Genomic DNA, 22787 nt, shown 5'->3' with positions numbered 1-22787 from the left:
TTGAAAAAGTGGGTAAATTAAAAATACAGTGGTTAAATTCAAACCTACTGGTCTTTGTTTAAAAAAAGATTAAAATGTACCAATAATTATCGATACCGAATGATATGAAACATTATATCATGTTAAAAATTTTCGCTGTACCGCCCAGCCCTAGGTAGTATGAATAAATACTTTAATATATTATTCAAGATAAAACATTGGGTTATAATAGCATTTACAACATGTCAACAAAGGCCTCATTATATTCCATATTTAACCGCTAAAATGTCAAACAAACACTCCTTTCATTTATTTTCTCACATTGTATTAGCTGCCAGCTGCATTCTGAGTTCATGGATATCAAAATGACCATTCATGAAATACTGGAAATTTAATACATGAGAAGAAAATGAGGAATAGATATGCTTTTACAAGATAAACTGTCATATTAATTTAAAGGTAAGCTATGGTGATTAATATGGAAAGTTTGGTTGACGGCAGATGATTAAAAAGCAAACTGGTGTTATTACGGCGCCTACTACCATATGACTTCCAGCCAAAATGCATTTGAATTTAATTATATATGCAATACAATTGCATAGATAGTGCCATGGTATCATTTAATACAGTATATTCATTTATTCCCCAGTATATGTACTCATTCCCCTACCCTGGCTATACCACTGCACTACAGGTTAAAGTATTCAGTATGCCAGCAAGCAGGAAATGCATCTCCATCCTGAAAACCTTCTGATCTGATCTTCTGCATTGCTCTAAGCTTAGTCTTGTGCCATAAGCATTCCAGGTTCCAAGCACTGCAAAATCAAAAAGAGGAAGGGTCCTTAATTTAGTAATGAATAATGATTTGTTTGTTTGCCTGCTCGCTTGTTTCTGGAATTCCTCTTATGCAGGTGAGTAGATCTCAGACAAAGGTGTAAAAACCACAGACTCATAGAAGGACTTTTATTTATTTTCCCTTTATTATTCATATTTTATTATAATATCACGAAAAAATACATACTGACTTTTATGAAGTGTACTTTGTAGTGTAGCTTCCTCAGAATAGCACACACAATGCACAACTATGTGCTGGCTACTTACCGACACACTCCATCTCTTTTCTTCAAACACACACACACACACACACACACACACACACACCTATTGACCATTTGTCCTGTATATGAAAGTGCTGAGTGGACACTTCTTAAAGTGCTATGGGAAAGCAAATGTTTTCCAGTCCTACTTTAAAAAGCTGAAATCTCTGAAGAGCAGCAGTGTAAAAATATAAATGAGTAAAACTAAAAAAATGATTGTGATGACTGCAGTGACAGAATGATTTAAAGGTTGAAAGTAATAATCACTCAGATTGCTCACTGTGGTTTGAGTGTAAAATAATGGTAGCTAATATTAGCATCAGCATTTGACTAAATCTCGTAACTCAGAATTTTCGACCTCCGACAAGGATAAAGAAAAGAAAACGCCCCCTCAATTCCAAATTCGAACTCGGAAAGTCAGGAAGTTCTCCATGTGACATCATGTCTGCATAGCCGCTCACCCCATTAACAGTAAAGAAAACATCACTTCACTACTTTAAATGAGTTTATAGCAGTGTTTATTTTAGATCAATAGTTAGCTAAATCTATAACACTTACAATACAGTTCGCTGTTTTGAGAAAGCAAATGCATAATAAACTCTATCTAATGTTAGCTGGCTAGCTTGTGCGTCCATGTTTTTTCTTTTCCGCTTTGTAGCTCGAACTTGCCAAACTGAAAAATTTATTTAAGATCAGAATTCCCACTTCCGAGTTAAGTTGAAAGTGAATGCTTTAATTAAACGGAAAGTGAATGCTGCCGAGTCAAATGCTGAAGAAAAAAAAAACAAAAACACAAGGAGTGAGAATATCAGAAAAAGAAAAACTTATTTATTCATTAAATTTGCTCAGGGAGCATGGTTTTTTTGTTTTTTTTTTAACTGTCTTCCATTATAAAATCTTTGCACCAAGTAGCTGTGTATATTCAATTAATTTCTACTTTGCCCAAAACAATTTTAGGTTCTGTATTTTGAGCAGCTATCTCCACAGACACATAATTTTCATGCACATCACGTCTGCATTGCAATATCCAACAATAATATCCTGCAGTGTGGCAGTGTAAAAAATGTGCTGATATTAAATGAAGTATTTTCTGTATTTGACTGAAATATTTGATGGCCCTCCTGCATATGGTGCGTGTGTATACAGCGGGGGAAATAAGTATTGAACACGTCAACATTTTTTTTTTCAGTAAATATCTTTCCAATGAGGTTATTTCACATGAAATTAACTCAAGAAATCCGGAAATATAAAGACTTCACAACATTAAAGTCCATAAATACAGTTATGTGTAATAAAGTGAGAGAGAGATTCACATTGTATAAAATATTTAAACTAGGGATGCATCGAATGTTCGGCAACCAAAATTATTCGGCGGAAAATAGCAAAAAATGCATTTTCGGTATTCGGCCGAATAAGTCAAAAGGCCGAATAAATTTGACCGAACAATGATGTGTTTGATGTGACGCGAAAAAATAGCCTAACAACCAGAGTGAGACGCGCGAATGTCACGACCTCGATGAGGGGGCGCGCGCATGCACGAGCTATGTGCACGAGCTACGTGCTGTCATGATTCCCCCTTGAAGCAGCGTGCTCTAAGCGCGAATGCGCGAGCACCTGCTTTTCCGTTGTTGACCGTAATGACATCTGGACACGTGTGTTTTGTTTATGTTTCTGTCATGTCTCCTCCCTGTTCTGTCATTGGCTGGGATTTCACGTGGGTCTGTATTGCTCTCAGCTGCTAGCAGTTTAGACGCTGATTATGTCCGCATATATACCGCGCGCCTCCCAGCACACAACGCGGAAGATTAATATCTTAGAGTTAGTTTAAGTTCGTATCGTAGTCATAGTCACGGTCCATGTTTAGAATTAGTTTAATTCGTATAGTAGTCATAGTCATGTTCCATGTTTAAAGTTAGTTCGCGCTGGATTATCCGCTTCCAGTCCCTCGTCATAGTTCGTTTCTTGTTTTGTTTATCGACCCTGTTTTCCGTGACCACGACCTAGATTCCTGCCTTGCCCCGTGTATACCTGTTTGCCAGTCGCCTGACCTCTTGCATGTTTGTGGATTACGTTTTGGATCACGTTTTGGATTTGTCTGCCTGTCTCTCTTTCAAATAAACAACTGTTCATCCAGCACTTGCATCCGTCCTATCTCTGCTCCGTCACGATTCGTGACACGTGCTTTTCGGATGTTTACTGTGGACAGTAAACGTGCGTGGACGTGCGTTTGTTTTGTTTCTGTTCCGGAGAATTCTGTCACGTCGCGAGACGTAAGGGAGTAGAGTACGGAAGCAGGTAAAGAGGTATGTATTTAAGGACAGGCAGACAAATCCAAATCGTAATCCAAAAAAACGTCAAGACAGGCAAAGGGTCGGGCGATCGGCAAACAGGCATAAACAGAGGAAAACCAGAAATCAAAGTCGCGGTCACAGAAAACAGGGTCAAAACAAGAAACATGAACTAGTACTATGGGCTGGGAGCAGAAAAACCAGCGGGGACTAAATGAACTAATCTATAGTTCAAACTAACTAAATCTATCACGGTACATAACATTAACAACGTATCTAACTATACTATATCTACTATAATACTCCGCGAGGTGTACAGGGACGCGAGCGGTATATATCCCGAATATAATCAGCCGTATATAACCGATTATAACCATTTTTTGCACTCTTGTCAATGTACCTTTTAATGCACGTTTTTGTTGTAGGCCACAGAGTGTTACATTCTTTCAGCAGTCAGTTATAGGCCTAACATAGGCTATTCAAGGGGGGCTCAAAGATGACCACATCAAAATATTTTTATTTTACTCATTTATTTATTTAAAGTTATATTGTGCCTTGTTGGTAGCCTATACCTGATGGAATAAAAAAAATGTTCAGTGTTAAATAAATATTTTGAAATTGTAGTTTTTGTAATCGATTTTTTCCTATGAAAAGCTAGACAAAATAGTAAAAAGCATATTTTGACTATTTAATTTATGCAATGGTGAAAAAAATGGCAAAATAAATGGAAAAAACGTGTTCGGTATTTGGCTTTCGGCCAAGTTTTTCATTATATTCGGCTTCGGCCAAGAATTTTCATTTCGGTGCATCCCTAATTTAAACAAATATTATAACTTCTTTCACAGTTAGACACACGTGTTTTACTGTTAAACAGAGTCGTCGGACAGAGGGTAATAGTGGATCTGTTACGTAATGGACTCGATGCGGAAGCAAGGGCAGGTTCACGTATTTATTCATGATTAAAGTCAATGTACACGAAACGGGAAACAGGTCTAAACATGAAACTAGAACCGAAGCATGAAACGTGAAACAGGAACAGGGCATGGAAACACTACCGCTTAGCATCTAGGTAGCTAACACATACATGGAGTTGACCATTTAACTAGAACCGAGGCATGAAACATGAAACTAGAACAGGACATGGAAACACTACTGCGTGGCACAATTACATATTTACACATCTAATACTGCGCGAAGTGCGCAACAACACGACAGTTTTAAATAAGTTTTAAATAACCAATGTAATTTACCTTAAACGCTGACAGCTCTTAACAATTAATACACACCCTCGAAAAATAGCCAATGACTAAACAAGGAGGAGACAAAACGGAAACAAACGCACGTGTCCATTGTAAACAAAGTCTCCATGGTTCCATGTGCTCGCTCTGGTTCATGCACGCGCGTGCCCTCCGGCTCTCCATGCACGTTGCCGCCGCAGCGCCATCTGCCGGCGAGATCGTGACAGGATCCCTCACAGAACAGGAGCCCCACAAAGGTATATTCATAATCCATATTATTATCATGGCAGTATTACACAGTTATAATAACATGCTGTCGGTAGGAATAAAATTTTAATTCAATTTAAAAGACTCAATTTTGCGTCCGTAAAAATTTTTAAATTTTCTTATTTGCTTTCCAGCTGTGCCCTCTAATGTACCTGTGTTAGCGATCACCCCGTCAAATGCGAAGGTGGTTTGGTCTTTTAATCCGGCACAGTTGATCAAATTCAGTTTGTGTGGAAAGGAGTTGCTGGATACAAAACATGAAGCCTAAATCGGGTTATCAAAAAAGGAAGAGGGAGAGGGAAAGAAAGCTGCAGGAGGACAGACTACTTCTGACTAGTTTTTTCAGAAGAAAGGTGGGCAAAGTCGATACTGAAAATTTTTCAAATGTGACTGTGCCAAATTTTCTGTAGTACCAGTAGAACCGAGTACCAACTTAATTCTAAACTGACTTAATTGCTATGTGGTGTGCACGGTGGCTTAGTGGTTAGCATGTTCGCCTCACACCTCCACGGTTGGGGGTTCGGTTACTGTGTGCAGAGTTTGCATGTTCTCCCCGTGCTGCGTGGGCCCAACATTATGTGCTATGCCACTGCTGTTAACAGATGTGTTGTTATACAAAATGCACTACTGCACACCAACATATACAGCGCCACCAGTGGTGGCTCAAATGCAAACTGAAAAGTGAGTACACCCCTAAGTGAAAATGTCCAAATTGGGCCCAAAGTGTCAATATTTTGTGTGGCCACCATTATTTTCCAGCACTGCCTTAAGCCTCTTGGGCATGGAGTTCACCAGAGCTTCACAGGTTGCCACTGGAGTCCTCTTCCACTCCTCCATGATGACATCACAGAGCTGGTGGATGTTGGAGACCTTGTGCTCCTCCACCTTCTGTTTGAGGATGCCCCGCAGATACTCAATAGGGTTTAGGTCTGGAGACATGCTTGGCCAGTCCATCACCTTCACCCTCAGCTTCTTTAGTGTGTTTGGGGTCATTATCATGCTAGAAGACTGCCCTGCGGCCCAGTCTCCGAAGGGAGGGGATCATGCTCTGCTTCAGTATGTCACAGAAAATGTTGGCATTCATGGTTCCCTCAATGAACTGGCGCTCCCCAGTGCTGGCAGCACTCATGCAGCCCCAGACCATAACACTCCCACCACCATGCTTGACTGTAGGCAAGACACACTTGTCTTTGTACTCCTCACCTGGTTGCCGTCACACACGCTTGACACCATCTGAACCAAATAAGTTTATCTAGGTCTCCTCAGACCACACGGCATGGTTCCAGTAATCCATGTCCTTAGTCTGCTTGTCTTCAGCAAACTGTTTGCGGGCTTTTTTGTGCATCATCTTTAGAAGAGGCTTCATTCTGGGAAGACAGCCATGCAGACCAATTTGATGCAGTGTGCGGCGTATGGTCTGAGCACTGACAGGCTGACCCCCCCCCCCCCCACCTCTTCAACCTCTGAAGCAATGCTGGCAGCACTCATATGTCTATTTCCCAAAGACGATGCTGGATATGACGCTGAGCACGTGCACTCAACTTCTTTGGTCGACCATGGTGAGGCCTGTTCTGAGTGGAACCTGTCCTGTTAAATCGCTGTATGGTCTTGGCCACCATACTGCAGCTCAGTGTCAGGTTCTTGGCAATCTTCTTATAGCCTAGGCCATCTTTATGTAGAGCAACAATTCTTTTTTTCAGATCCTCAGAGAGTTCTTTCCCATGAGGTGCCATGTTGAACTTCCAGTGACCAGTATGAGGGAGTGTGAGAGCAATGACACCAAATTTAACACACCTGCTCCCCATTCACACCTGAGACCTTGTAACACTAACAAGTCACATGACACCGGGGAGGGAAAATGGCTAGGGGTGTACTCACTTTTGTTGCCAGCGGTTTAGACGTTAATGGCTGTGTGTTGAGTTATTTTGAGGGGGACAGCAAATTTACACTGTTACACAAGCTGTACACTCACTACTTTACATCGTAGCAAAGTATCATTTCTTCATTGTTGTCACATGAAAATATATCATCAAATATTTACAAAAATGTGAGGGGTGTACTCACTTTTGTGAGATACTGTACATGTTTATCTTTAATAGTTTAAAATATAATTGTGATAGTGTAATGGACAATAAGTTGTAGCGTTGGCGTACCCTGGGCAACGTTCAGTATCATACTGCTGAGCGGCTAATCCTTCCACCACGATGGTTCCACTATGGAATGGAACCTCGGCACGAGAAGAAGAAGAAGTTGTAGCGTAACTACGCAGCACAGTTCTTTTCTATAGCCTTTGTAGGCTATAGAAAAAAATAGCTCACTTAATGTACCCTTGAAATCAAAATTGCCATTTTTGAGCCTTATGTCTCTGTCCCTTGTTGTTATGGACAATAATACTACAATAATAATATGGATAGATAGTATATCTGAAAAAAGTTGTGGAAAAGTTGTCATATTCTCCATTATTTTTTTATTTTATACTTCATCATATCAAAGAAAATGAATGAACATTTTTGAGGATGTGACAATTTGCAATCCTATAATAAAATGAGGGCTGGACATCTATTACTATCGATATCCTGCCTCGTGCTGGGTCTTGCTATACAGCAGTAGCTTGTTATCTATGTTAGTAGTAAACATGGGTTATCAGTGCATATCTTCGCGCACAATATGATTATTATCTTTTTCAAAAAGCACATTGTGCTTTAGCCCTCAGCAAATGTTTTGCCGATCAGGTTTGGTGTTTGGTGTCTTGTATTGCAAGTAGAAATATTATTTCTCGTAATAAGTCTCGTTAGTGTCTTTATTTTCTCTCTTTTGTTTTGTAAGCTAGCTAGCTGGAGATCTATTTGACAACTTTGCACTGCACTTTGTTTTGTTCATGTTTCCACATACCATCATGTTCCTGATTCTGCAACATGGGCCTGTCATCCGTGCATGCTAATTATTCCACCTAGTAAAAATCCTTTACCATAAGCCAGATCAGGTCTCGGTTGATGTGTGTACTGCAGCAAGCAGTGAGATTAAGAAGCACATGCTGTAGTTACTTCATTGATGTACATGTTGAGGTGTGCTCTTTAAAAACGCACACCAAACATGAGACATTTTATTTTGCAAAAGTCTGTATGTTTTTTGGGGTTTTTTTTAACCTAAAGTATTTGTACACCAAGCAACTATGAATAAAAAATCTAATATCCCAAATGTGAAATCCCCTTGTCTTTGTCACCCGGGGTTATTGATTTGTCCACTGCTGGTTAATCACTACATACCACTAACTATACCTGGACAATACATTGACTAATACGCTTAGACTCCAAGCATCATTTACCAAGATAAAGTTTAAGGAAAACTTGTTTCTCATATGTTAATACACTTTGTTCCCTTTCAAAGGGAACTTCAACATTGCATTTAGCATAACGCTATGGGAACGCCTCTCGTGCGCGACCGGCATCTGAAGCTTGTGAAATTCATGCCTGTTCATAGGCCTGCCATGATCAGGTGACGTGGCAATTAAGCGCGTTGCGTGATATAAATATGGCACCTGTGAACCGCGCCATCAGCCTTTATCTTCAGCGAAAGACTGCATGTCGGTTGTTTGTGTAAAGAAACAAAAAGACGCTTCATTTCCTCGCTATCTTTTCTCAAAATCTCAGAACTTTTCCATCCCTTTTAATAAAAATTTTTTAAAAAATGAAAGAAAAAAAAAAGGAATGAGCGAGAGAGAAAAATATGAGTGAGAGAATTCAGGAAGTGTGTTACGCTTGCGGGGAATAGTGCACACTTTCTGGGTGAAGTGTCTAGGGGTATAGCATGCGATGGCAGCCTCGAGCGGCTGCACATGATAATGCCTACATTAAGCAGCTCGGCTCGTGATTCGCGCTCTTCTCGGAAGCCGAATCAAGTTGGGTTTCAGAGCCTTGCGGATCTGAGCCAGCCGCTGCTGAGGCAGCTAGCCGTCTCAGGTTCAGGGGATCTCTTATGGATCCGGAAGAGGAGCCGGAGACGAGCGCTGCTCTATCTATTGCTCTGTCTTCCGGGTTCGGCTGTCCGCCGGATTTTGGAGCTCGCCTCGCGACTCCTCCTTCTGCTATGTAAAGCCAAAAAGAAAAAAAAAACAAAAACACACACACAAATAATAGTAATAATTCCTCTCTGACTCTGAGGAAAAAACTCTGTGCTAAAAACTGAGAGCAGCATATAAAGAGCTGCTTGAAGTGATTACTAAGGCTGGATGAGCCTTTTTCTCCACAGTGAAAGTAAAGCCCTCACACTGCAGAAACTCCCCTTTCTTCCAGAAGTGCATGACAAAATATCAGGTTTCTGGGGGAAAACCATGCATAAGCCGTATATATAACCCCATGATGTTGGATTATTCGGCCATTTTGGGGAATGAACAGCATAGCTATTTAGCTATGCTGAAGGTGGAGGAGGTGCTTGCGAGCTATCTTTCTCTATCGACGGCAGGTAATTAGGGGGGCCAGTTTTGCCATCCAAGCCACCGTGTAAGCCACCATGGCATTGGTGGGCAAGGCCTATGTAGTAGTAGCCTTGCTTATGGGTCACTGCAGACAATGACAGTGTTGCAGGCCTACCAAGCAGACCTGCTGAGTGAGCTCGACATATGGCGGCATTCAGCCAGTTCCTTCCCTGTTGTCTCAAGTTCACCCGGGCATCCACGAGTGGAGCCCAGGCCAGCACTAGTGTGTGGGAGACCCTGAAGGCGAGTATGGCAGCCCGCCAACCCCCGCAGACAGCCAGGGGAACCGGGTGGCCACAGTCGCGGCCTGCTACTAGGCCTGATCTGAGAATGGTCATAAAGGCCAAGCAGGCAAAGAAGAGCAGTCCTGAGGGGACGTGGAGGGACGTATCAGGGGACATGAGGTTGTTAGGGTTGTTAGTTCCCAGTGCTACTGTAGGGCCTCCCCTAGCCAAGGCGGTCCCAAGTTTTCAGTGTTCTCTGGTCAGCGAGTTGTCACAGGTCAACGAAAATCTGATGCTTTCCCTACAATAGAATGTGGAATAGTTAACGTCACTAAAAGACCATCTGGCAGCGTGGAAACTACTGCCAAATGTGTCTCCATGGGTTCTGTCTACCGTAGAAAAGGGGTTCCGGGTCCAGTTTAGAGTTCGCCCCCCCCCCCCCCCCCGGGTTCAGAGGTGTGCTCACCACAGTAGTCAGCACAGACTAGAGCCTGATGTTAGCACAGGAAGTAAGATCCCTCTTGGACAAAGAACATGTACCCCGTTCCCTGAGGGAGGGAGGTTTTTACAGCTGTTATTTCCTGGTCCGCAAAAAATAGGAGTATGCGGCCAATTTTAGATCTGCATCATCTGAACTGTACTCTTCGGACATACAGGTTCAAGATGCTGACGCCCAAACTTATCGTTCCACAGATTCAGTTTGAGGACTGGTTTGTGACGATAGATCTAAAAGGTGCATATTTCCACATAGAAATATCGCTAGCTTTATCCCCTTGCACCTTCACAAAGTGCATGGATGTCACTCTGGCTCCATTGTGACTCCAGGGCATCTGTGTACTAAACTACCTGGACAACTGGTTAATTCTAGCACGATCCAGGGAACTGGCGGTTCAACATCGAGACGTTGTTCTCGCCCACATGAAGAGCTTGGGGCTCAGGTTGAACCTCAGAAAAGTATGCTTTCCCCAGTGCAGTGGACAACTTTTCTAGGGGTTATAAGGATTCTACTACAATGGGGGTGTTTCTATCCCCAACATGCGTAGGGTCAATCCTTTCAACACTGAGCAAGATAAAGCTGGATCTTGGGACACTATTGGTGCTTATGGGCCTATTGCACAAGAGACCGCTGAGAAGTTGGGGGTTTCGTCTAAGGATGAAACCTCCTGAGAATAATCAGTGTCACGCGTCGATGCCCACATGCTCTGAGAATTTGAGTGTCCCCGGTTTCTAGCCTTGGGTCACACTCTAGGGGTGTCTCCTTAGCACAAGACGGTAATGACAGACACCTCCCTCACGGGCTGGAGCGCGGTCTTAGACAGCTGTCCAGCTCACGGTCTCTGGTGCGGCCCTCATCTGGAGTGGCATATAAAATGCTGAAACTACATTGATCTGCTATTATTACAGAACTTACTGAAGTATGTGTTATGTGGTTTTAAAGTGTGCACACACACACACACACACATGCGCACACACACACACACACACACACACATACACACACACACACCAATTTCAGTATTGCACTAATGTTCTGGATGACTTTCACATTTTTCTTCTCAAACCTGCCACACACTTATCATTGCCTTACTTGACTCTCCACAGCTCCAGTGCTTCCCATTCATCTTCCCACCATTTAAACATTTTCCCACAAATCTGTGTTCTGTGTTTTAATCCTTAAAAATGGACCCATTAACAACAACAACAACAACAACAACAATAATAATAATAATAATAGTAATAATAATAATTTAGGAATTGCTTGAAGGGCACAGTGGCTTAGTGGTTAGCATGTTTCCTCGCACCTCTGAGGTTGGGGGTTCAAGTCTTGCCTCCACACTGTGTGTGTGTGTTTGCATGTTCTCCCCATGCTTAGGGAGTTTCCTCTGGGTACTCTGGTTTCCTCCCCAACTCCAAAGATATGTGCTGTAGGCTGATTGGCGTTTTCACATTGTCCGTAATGTGTGTGCGATTGTGCCCTGAGATGGGTTGGCACCCTGTTCAGGGTGTCCCCAGCCTTCCGCCCCAAGTTCCCTGGAATAGGCTCCAGGTTCCCCTGCAACCCTGTGTAGGACAAGTGGTATAAAATATGGATGGATGGATGGAATTGTTTGGTGTATTTGCCAGGATTATCCAAGATGGAGTCAAGACTGAGTCTTCAGGAGATCAGGTCAAGATTGAATTCCAACAAAAGCAAGAACTACACCATCAAATACGTTTCAAGGTCAAGCCTTTAAATCATCTAGTTAGCTTAATTTGTGCATTGCACCACTCATTAGGCTATGGTTTCTAGAAGAAGGAATTACTTATTGTTAAACTTTGTGTGTGCAGAAAGGAAAGACAACATCAACATTAAATTCACAACCATATTTACCGAGACCAATGCTGAAGCTTGAGTCCACCCACATCTCATCTTCATCTTCCTAATTGATGGCAGCAGATTCTTTTCAAGAATCTCCTGGTAAAGGGCTACATTCATCATTTCTTCAATTATATGAAGTCTGCCTGTACCATGCGAGGAAAACAGCCCCACACCATGATGCTTCCACCTCCAAACTTCACTGTTGGTGTAGTGTTTTAGGGAGATGTGCAGTGCCATTTCTTCTCCGAACATGGTGTGTAGTATGACAGCCAAAAAGTTCAATTTTGCTCTCGTCTGACCAGACTACACTCCCCCAGTATTTCATAGGTTTGTCCAAATGAGTTGTAGCAAACTTTAAACGAGCTTTGACATGCCTTTTCTTTAGTAATGGAGTCTTTCAGGGTGAGTGTGAGCGGTGGAGTGCATTGCCTATTGTTTTCTCTGTGACGATGGTACCTGCTGCCTCCAAGTGTTTCTGGAGCTCTTTCCGAGTGGTCCTTGGCTCTTGGGTTACTCTTCTGACTATTCTTCTGACTCCCTGGTCAGAAATCTTGCGAGGTGCTCCTGTGCATGGCCGGTTGATGACGGAGTGATGTTGCTTCTACTTGCGGATAATGGCCCCAATGATGTTTACTGGAGGATTCAGAATTTTTTTAAATACTTCTGTATCCGATTCCATCAATATGTTTTGCAACAATAAGGTTGAAAAGGTCTTGGGAGAACTCTTTGCTTTTAGCCATCACGAGATGTTTTATTTGGATTATAAACCAGCTTTTTTTGTTTGTTTGTTTTGTTTTTTTTCACTTTGTGATTTATAAGACAGAAGTTAGTTGTACTTTAAACAGCAGTTGCGCAACTTTCAAACAAGTCCTTCTGACCAATCATACATTTTGTTGTTCCTTAGTGGTAGAAATGTTAATCACAGCACATACACACAGGGTCTAACGCTTCCTGTCATGTACAGAAAGCCTTTGGGGACAGAGATAGTCGGCAAAAAATGCACTCTTTTTCCTTTGTGTGTGCATGTGTGTCAGAAAAGAAATAAATGTATAAATAAATAGAGTAAAATCAGCACAGATCTAGCATTTCTCTTGCATCAGAGGGATTCTTACGGTCAGGCTGCATGTATTTAAATTTAAAGTTTTTTTAAATTGATTTTATTTTTCTGACTGATTGACATATTGGTCATGTTTGTCATCAATAAAATATTGTAAAATTTAAAATTAAAAGGTATAAACCAGAATTTACAAGAGAAACATGACCAAGAGATAAACAAAGAGACAAAATGAGGGTGGATAGCCAAACCACAAAACACACAGGAAGTAGGGTAATTTGCGTGTGTGTGTGTGTGTGTGTGTGTGTGTCTGTGTGTCTGTGTGTTTGTGTGTGTGTATGTTTTTATGTCTTGGTGGTGACCAAATTTCTCCACAAGATTTGGAATAAATGATAGTTCTGACATTGTGGGGACATTTGGCTTGGCCCCATGAGGGTTTTTTTTCCAAACAAAAAACAAAGCTTTTATTTAAAAAAACTCACAAAGCCAGAAAAGTTTCCTTTTGGTTACTGAGGTTAAGGTTAGTGTTAGATTTAGCTGTAGGTACAGCATTAATTAGATGCATTCGTATTATTAATTTGAAATATCAATAACAACGTTATTAATTTTGTTATTAATATTATCTGTCCATCCAGGATTTTGTCTATCACAAAAATAAACGCAAACTCAAGGAAACACCACAGTATTCGCAGGAGCTTGCAATTTTTCAGAACTGCAGCAGATTTTCTGCCGATTTGGGGAAAGACATGTCATGTGATGTCATCAAAACATGCCATGTGACATCATTACAACGCACATTCAGCCAAAGCCCCCCTCGAAACAGGTGTGTCACACATGAGTACAGCTTAAAGGTCTCACTTACCAACAAACATCACTGCGAAAGACAATGTTGTGCAATTGCAATTGCGACAATTCACGTAGTTTTCTGCAAAAAAGCACGAAAATCTCTGCAAATTACATTGCACATTTGTATAAAAAGCCGCAGCAAAATCAAGCATTCACAAAAAAAAAAAAACAATCACAAAATACTCAGCGACATCCTGTATGGACTTTGTTCTTACTGTGTTTAATTTATAGATATAATTTGTGTGTGTGAGAGAGAGAACTTTATTTTTAAACAGGTAGATGAACTGTAAAGTAGCCTTCTTTCATATAGCCTTCATTCGTCTTTCCTCCAGGGAATCTACATATCCTGCAGCAGTCTGCCATATGATACCCTGACTGGCCCTTTTTTTTCTAGCCCTCAGAGTCCCTCATTATGTCTCTGTAGGGCGCAGTTTCCCACTTCCTGGCTCTGGGAGCAGAGCAATGGGGAATAGGAAGCGGCTTAACAGAATCTGGCAGTGGAGGATAGATTGTGCTTAGGATTCAGGGACTGTGCTCAGCTCAAGGAATTCTGACGTGCTGAATACACGAGGTGCTGAGTGTGTGGGAGCTTAATATAGCATGAGCAATTTTTTCCACTCATGTTCCATGCCCTTGTATTCATGAGTGCTGCCTCTCAGAGTCTTGTCTAATCTTAGACTCTATGTATATTAGTGGCATGTGAGTGAAAATGGGCTCATCACTGAAAACTCATTAGAACTCACACAAGACTTTTTATACAGTAAAAGTTACAAATGGTTCATTCATATAAAATTGATATTGAAATTACATTACATTACATTGCATTTTTACATTTTTTATGAGATTAGCAAAGGCACACAATTGTGTGGCCATGTTCTCAATAGGAATGCACCCTCTGCCTAATTTTAATATTTGAATATGTATAAGAGTTAATGGAATGGATAAATGGATATTCAATTAACGACTAGGGAGGAGAAAAAACATCCTGTAATCCTGTATAATCATCCACCGCATTCAAACTTTATTCCCATTGGTTTTGGTATGCACATTTATGTGTGAAAGTAAACAGAAATAAACACCCAACTAAATGTTTACTGAATATCCGCTCAATATTTCACCCTTTAGCTCTGCTGTAGAGGCTCTGCTATACCATTTAGCAGCATACACTCTGATGTCAGTTAAAACTCGGACATAAAAGTTCTAAATTGTGCATAGTTAAAGATCTCATTGAATTCTTTAGATATTTAAGTGATCACAGCGGGAATGCGTGTTTACACTAATATGACGGTCAGTACATATATTTGCACATTATAGTTACTGAACCAGTGAATAAAAACAATTCCATGAATCTTCCACTTGAGAGTGGCATCTGGTGTAAAATGAAAAGTGCCAGGGAACAGTTGCAATGTGCTGCAAGTGCTTCTCATGTACACTGGACTTAATCTGCAAACCTGATAGCCCAAGCTACCTGATTTGTGTCCATTGTAGTTTAAGCCTTTTAATGAACAATTCTAATGAAGTATCAGAAATGTATTATCCCTCCTTTGTCCCATGAGCTACATATCTGACTGCCCACTCGTACCCACATGAGTGTAAAAATTGCCACAAGACTTTTTTTTTTTGCTCCTGATGCAACTCTGTGCATCCAAATATTGCCAGACATGGCTTTTCATTTTCAATGCCATGTTTCTCACTGGTATTTCTCATGTTAATGTGAAATGAATACACTAATAGTGGTTTCAGTATTTCAATACTGGTACCTCAAACAGTTAACCATGCTTGGTATGTGACATCTAACATACACTATATGCCCAAACATTTGTGGACACCTGACCATCACACCCTCATGTGCTTTTTGAAGATCTCATTCCAGAGTTAGTCCACCGATATATCCCCTTTTCTTGTGTAGTAGCATCCACCCTTCTAGGAAGACTTTCCACTAGATGTTAGAGCATGGCTCTGGGGTTTTGCTCATTCGGCTACAAGAGCATTAGTGAGGTCAGACACTGACATTTGGTGAGAAGTGAGAAGGCCTTGAATTTAGGCAACACTCTAATTCATCCCAAAGGTGTTCAGTTAAGAGTTGAGGTCAGTTGTCTGTGCAGGCCACTTGAGTTCTTCCACACCAACTTGGCAAACAACTGGCTGTATGTATAAAGCCTCTCAGAGTAAAATATTAATTTTAAGTGTGTCAAAATTCCAGGAATTATATAATTTTAGTCTTATTCCGAGACTTACGAATAAGTGTATTAAAGGTTCCTATGTGTAAGACGAGGTCTCAGCTCTTACATTATTTAAGACTGCTGAAGAGGTATCCTAACCATTTTAGGAGTAACAAGTTGGCAGATGAGGGGTGGACCATGCACTTTCCAACAAAGAAAAAATTTGTTGGAATTATATGGTGACCGGGTGTTGATACAGCAATACAGGCTTGATCGTCGAGGTATTCTTTTTATTACTGACCCAGTAAGAAATTCATTAACTTCTCCCACTCTACAATGCTGTAGAAATGAAAGTAATAATGACTCTGCGTTTTTTGTCGACTGGAAAAATGCAGCATTGCACCAGTGATGTCTTTGGTCCATCATAGTCCACCGTAAGCAGGGTCTTAAATACCACTATTGTGCCACTAACCACAAACAGTTCATTGATTTCCCAACTGACCTTCAAACCTTATGTCAAACGCAAGCTGCTTTTATGAGTATTGTAGTCTTCCCTGGAGTTGTTGGAGCCATCAAGGGAACTCATGTTCACATTATTGCTCCAACTGGAAATGAGGAGACATACATCAATAGAAAAAAATTCCACAGCATCAATGTTCAAGTTGTGTTTGATGCCAATTACAAGATCCTGGATCTTGTGCCAAAATGGCCAGGGTCAACACATGATGCTCGAGTTCTTTCCCAGAGTGGCCTCACTGGGTTATTCAAACAAAATTATGTTCGCCCTGTATGTCATCTGCTGGATGACTCAGGATATCCTTTAAAACTCTGGCTTCTCACCTCTTACAGATGACCACAAGGAGAACAGCAGCTCAATTTTAACAGGTAATGGGCTGCACTGAACTGTAAACAAAATACCAATTTTGTTCACTGAGTGCATTCCTGACTTATCTGAGCTATGTACATTTATCCTTTTTTTGCATCATGAAGAGCATACAAAGTAACAAGAGCTGTGGTGGAGAGAAGAATTGAACAGCTGAAAAGGAGATTCCATGTTCTTCATGGAGAGATTTGACACTCCCATGAGCGTGCTAGTTGCATTATTATGTCTTGTGGCATTTTACACAACATTTGCAAAGCTTGTAACCTTCCACTGCTTGGTGATGATGATGATGATGATGTTGATGATGTAAAAGTGCTGGAAGAACTTTTAAAGCAGAATGTGCATGTGACACTGGCCATGAATTAGTACTTCAGGCCTCCATGTTCTACTACTTAATAAGGATGTGGACAGATATTCCTGCCTGAGATGTCAGTATTTGAATACTGAAATCACTATAGATTATGGATAGATTATGCTCAGTTCCACATGAAGTCAGTGAGAAAATATGAAAAAGAAAAATTGCATCAGTCAAGATAATGATGCATAGAGCAGTACGATCAGGGTGTGAAAGCTACAGGTGTGCATTTTGGGGGAAAAAATCTTGGGAATGGGCAGATTTTATTCTGGAAAGTGGTGGCTCAGTGGGTAATATTTTGGGCTATTGATTGGAAGGTTTGCATCAGACTGTCTGCTCTTGGGCTGAATTTGAAGGGACGGCCAGTCCTGGACTAATTTGCAGTCGTTTGACATCTGCACCACTTGTAGATGATTTTCTTTACAGTGGAATGATATACTTCAAATAATTTGAAGATCTTTTTAAATCCCTTGCCAGACTCATAGGCATCCACAACCTTTTTTTCTGAAGGCCTTACAGAACTCTTTAGATCTTGGCATGATGACACCACACACCTCAATAACAAAGGGAACACCATTTACATTTACATTTATTCATTTAGCAGATGCTTTTATCCAAAGGGGGGTGCTGTTCCAGACAAGGTCTTGTACGTCAGCATCAAGGCCTTGAATTTGAAATGTGCAGCTACAGGAAGCCAATGAAGGGAGATGAAGAGGGGTGTGACATGGGTTCTTTTGGGCTGGTTGAAAACAAGGTGTGCTGCTGCATTCTGAATCATCTGAAGGGGTTTGATGGAGCTGGCTGGGAGGCCCGAGAGTAGTGCGTTGCAGTAGTCCAGTTTTGAGATGACAAGAGCCTGGACTAGTACCTGTGTAGCCAGACACTAGATATGAGAGGAGTATAAATAAGACAGGTCCCACCTGCACTCCCTAATCAGGTTCTAATCACTGGCACCCAATCTTGAACACCTGGTTCTAATTTTATGGATTTCAAGGTGTGATAAATGTACTTAGTGTACTTACTTTTTCCATGTGACTGATCTGTTTTTATTTGTTAATTTAAATAGTTTAAAATGTACTTTAAAATGTATTGTAAAATTATTACAAAATATTTTATTATTATAAAAGAATATAATTATTATAAAATATCATTTTGATGCCATTTGATAGATTGTATCATCTTTATTAATAGTCACTGTTTCAAAGAGGATTAAATGTTTGCTTGTCCAAATATGCCAAAAAAGGCAGCAATTTCCATGAGGTGTACTTGCTTTTTTTCACATGACTGTATGAGGACTTTTTCACTCACTCTTTGAGAAGTAGACGCTCCATTCCTTGTGTTTGTGAAGATACCACGCCTGTTTATCACTCTGCTCATGTTTCTGTTCTTGACCCAGTTATACCTAGTGTTTTTTGACATTGTCTTGCATCTGATATTCTGTTTGTTGATTGCCCGACCATTGCCTGTTTTCTGGAGCTGATTATTGCATACTGTTTTGGATTTGTTTGCCCTGATCTCAATATGTCACGTACCAAGACGTAAGGGAGATCAGGACAGATGCAAGTGCAGTTAACAGGTTTATTAAAGGAGACAACGGCAGACAAATCCAAATCGTAATCCAAAAACGTAGTCCAAAAACATGCAAAAGGTCAGGCGATCGGCAAACGGCCATAAATAGGGTGAAACAATAATCAGGTTCGAGAAACTATAAACGAGGTCAGAGATCATGAAACAAAACGAGAACAAAGGACAACCGCTTGGTAAGTGAGTTAAACTCAATTCTACGCAAACTCATAGTGTTTGAGCAGTCTCTTATATACTGTGGTGTGAGTATGTGTGAGATTGTGTGAGTATGTGGAAACAGGTGTGTGTGATTAGTATTCCGAAGAAGGTGAACATGTTTGTGTAGGAAGGTGAACATGTTTGTGTGGGAAGTGTAGTCCATGGCGACCATGTTTGTAGGCCACTGTGCATGTGTCCACAGTAAACAATGTCACGGTTGTCAAAATCCGAAGAGCATGCACTTGCTGAGCACTCGTGCACGTAGCTTGTGCATGCGCGCGCCCTCTCATCTCTCTGAACGCGCTGCCAGACGGGGAGATTGTGACACAATAAACTCCTCTACCTGCATTTGGAACTGTCTGCCCATTCATTACATGACACCATCAAATTAATACGTGATGCTGCTGAAGGTTCATTAATCCAATGAGACTTATGCTGAAATAAAGCTTTGCTCCTGTTTAATATTTCTGTTCACTATTTCTCCATATAACGTCTGTTGAAAAATCACAATCACAATCAGTGCGCTGCCACAGAGAGGAGGAATGTTTCATGTCAGTGGGAAAATTATACATGATTGCACCATATTAATGAAGCATTTAATTTTTCCCTCCCTTTTTGTAGTTAACCAAAAAAAAAAAAAGAGTTAATTAACTCTTACAGATGTTCATATATTGAAATTAGGCAGAAGGACCATCCTTACTACTTCTATTCAATCCCTACATCCCTACTATTCGGAAACATCTGTTTCTACAGTATCATTAGAGTAAACTAACTTAATAGTGAAATTAACCAACTATTATTAATTATTAATTAATTGACTAACTTAATAGTGAAATTAGGAACATAAAAGACAGAAAACAATAGTTTTTGGTTTGAAAAGGCTGTTTTCATCAACCTTGTCTAGGGCAGTGCCTTTGCAGTTGCCTTTTGTTACATTATTGCATCAAGAATAGTAAGGCAAATCAAAATCCATATTCCAGTTAAACATTTCTGTCATGTTCTCCTTCTTTATATCTGTTATGAAACGGACTTGGACAGGAAGCAAGTGCATTTCAAAGTCTTTATTTGCAACTAAAGTCAATATACAAGAAATGGGAAACGAGGTCAAAACATAAACAAGAATTGAGGCATGATACATGAAACTTAGAACAGGACCTGGGAACACTACCGTGTGGCACCATTCAAACTTTTAAGCATATACTCATCTATCATTGAATTAGAACTAAGGCATGGAGCACGAAGCTAGAACAAGTCATGGAAACACTACCGCTTAGCACATTTACACAGTTACACATTAACTAGAACATGAAACCAAACATGAAAACCTGAGCAGGGCATGGAAACATTACCGTGGGGCACCATTACACATTTAACTTCGTTAAACCTTTAACATCTATAATACTGCACGAAGTGCACATCAACGCGAGGGGTTTAAATAACTAATGACATTTAATTTAACCGCTGACAGCTGTTAATAATCGAAACACACCCTCGCACCACCGCCAATAACTAAACAGGGAGGGGACAGAACAGAAACCAAAACAAGTGCAAGTGTGCATCGTAAACAATGTCCTATCGTCCATGCATACTTACAGCACGTGCACGCGTGCGCCCTCCGGCTGTCTGTGCACGTCACCGCCGCAGCGCCATCTGCCGGCAAGATCGTGACAATATCCTCTGGGAATTCCAGTCAACAGCAGCCAGGTCTTGGTGTAAGGAAAGCAAAGAGTCCTTGTTCCATAACAGTGCAAAAAAACATAACATGTGCAGTAACTGGACACATTTGAATGTCCAAGTGTTGTTATTATTATTATTATTATTATTATTATTATTATTATTATGTTCTTTGGTCTTTAAGCAGAACAGCTATTGTTTTGAAGAAAGGATAGAGGGAAAAAAATAGAGGTGTAGGAAATAATTGTGCACATAGTTTTTTGTGTTTGTGTGTCAGAGAGAAAGATGCTTGCAGTGCTCTGAGGAGCAGAAAATAATGCACTCGGTCGCCTTGCTTGCTTTCTGGTCTCAGAGCTGTTGCACTATTATGCTGTAACATATGCCTCTTTCATTCATAATGGATGTTGTAATGGATGGTTTTGGTGTTTGGAGCAGCCTATTGGGACTTAATGCACTACCCAAAGAAACGAGAGGAAAATTTTGATTAGGTTGAAGTAACAAGGTACTAGTATGTGTGTGTGTATATATATATATATATATATATATATATATATATATATATATATATATATATATATATTTAAACAGTGCAGGATTGCAGTAGTATTTCCATATGTAAATTCACATAATTCTCATAATTCACTGCGAATGGAGTTTTTTTTTAAACCCAAACATATAGTGCTCTTTTTTCTTTAATCCAGTTACATGAATCACTTGCTATTTGTCAGAGCAGAGGTGCAGTGAATCATAAACTAGGAAGGTAGGCGTGTGTGGAACAAGTATGCTTGTGCCTATCCTTTTTTTGGTGTCACATTCAGAATTTTTTTAAATGTAATTTTGCTTTGAGGTTGAGGGTGTTAGCATTTTCAGTTTGCAGTGGGAGATGTGGGGTGATCCTTTCTCTCTGGTTATGCTGATATTAATTTATTTCACCCTCACTGATTTGATTTGATTTAGCAGAGTGTTTTGACTGGCATCCAGTTCATTTTCTAAACTTCTTTTATGTGCCAATTTATTCTCCTGCAAAACAAAAGGTACATTTCTTCTGTACTTTTCACAGGGAGGCTTTTGAAAAGTGGGGTCATGAAGCTGGAAGAGTATGAGACTACGGTACCACTGCTGCTGGATGGAAAAAAGCAACACCCAATCAGCTGGCTTCGCTCTAGGGTAAGACCAATCAATATAAGACCAGCTAGTGCCAGTAATTACGTATATGGCATGACATATAAAACCCACAATCTAAAACCCATCTGAAGCCATATAGCAGCATGTTTGTTCTAGCGGCTCTGTATATGTGTGTGATTATTGATTTTTACATAATTGCTTTTCATTTCTGAACCAATAGGATGAGTAATTCTCATACAGAACATGTACACTATTAAGACAGATGTGTTCAAAATAGCACATCATGTGTTAATTTATAACACACCTGCATGTCTAGTTAAGGACAACACATTTTGTGTTGCTTTAAACGCAGTCAGTGTGTTAGTACATGTATCACATGTTGTGTGTCAAAGGCTCAAAGCAACAAACATTCACTTTGAGGCGAGTTCAGAGTTGAATGATGACGTCAGCAGTGCAGTCCGTAATGGGATACTTTATGTTGGTCACTCGTGTGAATGTTTTTTTTAAACACATTTATTGGATAATTTAATACAACATGTGTTGAAATAGTAATAACACAAAAAGTGTGTAGGATATTAACACATCCTTTCTGAGAATGTTTGTTTTTCATTAATAAAGGCATCAATACACGCATTGCTGATACTGGTCAGAAAGTTACACAGGTCATCTGATGCAGCACTGTTGTCATCCATCGCTTCTTTCTGTATACTTCCCTGTATTTTTACAGTATAGTTCTCGCTCTAAATCTGTATATAGCCGCTTTTCCACCGAAATTACCCGGAACAATTAATCCTGGGAACTTTTTTCAAGGGACCATTCGGCTCCTCCAGACCTTTGTTGTCTGCGTTTCCATTGTGGTCTGAAGTACCGTGAAGATTAGGCAAATTAGTCCAGTGATGTATATGATTGCGTGCGACAAGCCCTTGGTGAGGATATGAAGCCTCAAAGTATGCTACAATCAAACTGATTATTGACACAAA

The 22787-nt window shown here is 40.4% G+C and overlaps 1 protein-coding gene across 1 annotated transcript in view; it reads left to right on the top strand.

Annotated features, from left to right (window-relative positions):
* Positions 1-22787, top strand: part of adam12b (ADAM metallopeptidase domain 12b) — a 175725-nt gene that overhangs the window by 21303 nt on the left and 131635 nt on the right. The window contains exon 2 of the mRNA XM_053633490.1: positions 21743-21849. Coding sequence (XP_053489465.1) covers positions 21766-21849 — 84 coding nt within the window. The 5' untranslated portion in view covers positions 21743-21765. The remainder of the gene's footprint in view (positions 1-21742; positions 21850-22787) is intronic.

This window comes from Ictalurus furcatus, chromosome 9 (genome assembly GCF_023375685.1).
Source record: "Ictalurus furcatus strain D&B chromosome 9, Billie_1.0, whole genome shotgun sequence".
NCBI classification, from domain to species: domain Eukaryota; kingdom Metazoa; phylum Chordata; class Actinopteri; order Siluriformes; family Ictaluridae; genus Ictalurus; species Ictalurus furcatus.
This window is presented reverse-complemented; position numbering and strand designations above follow the sequence as displayed.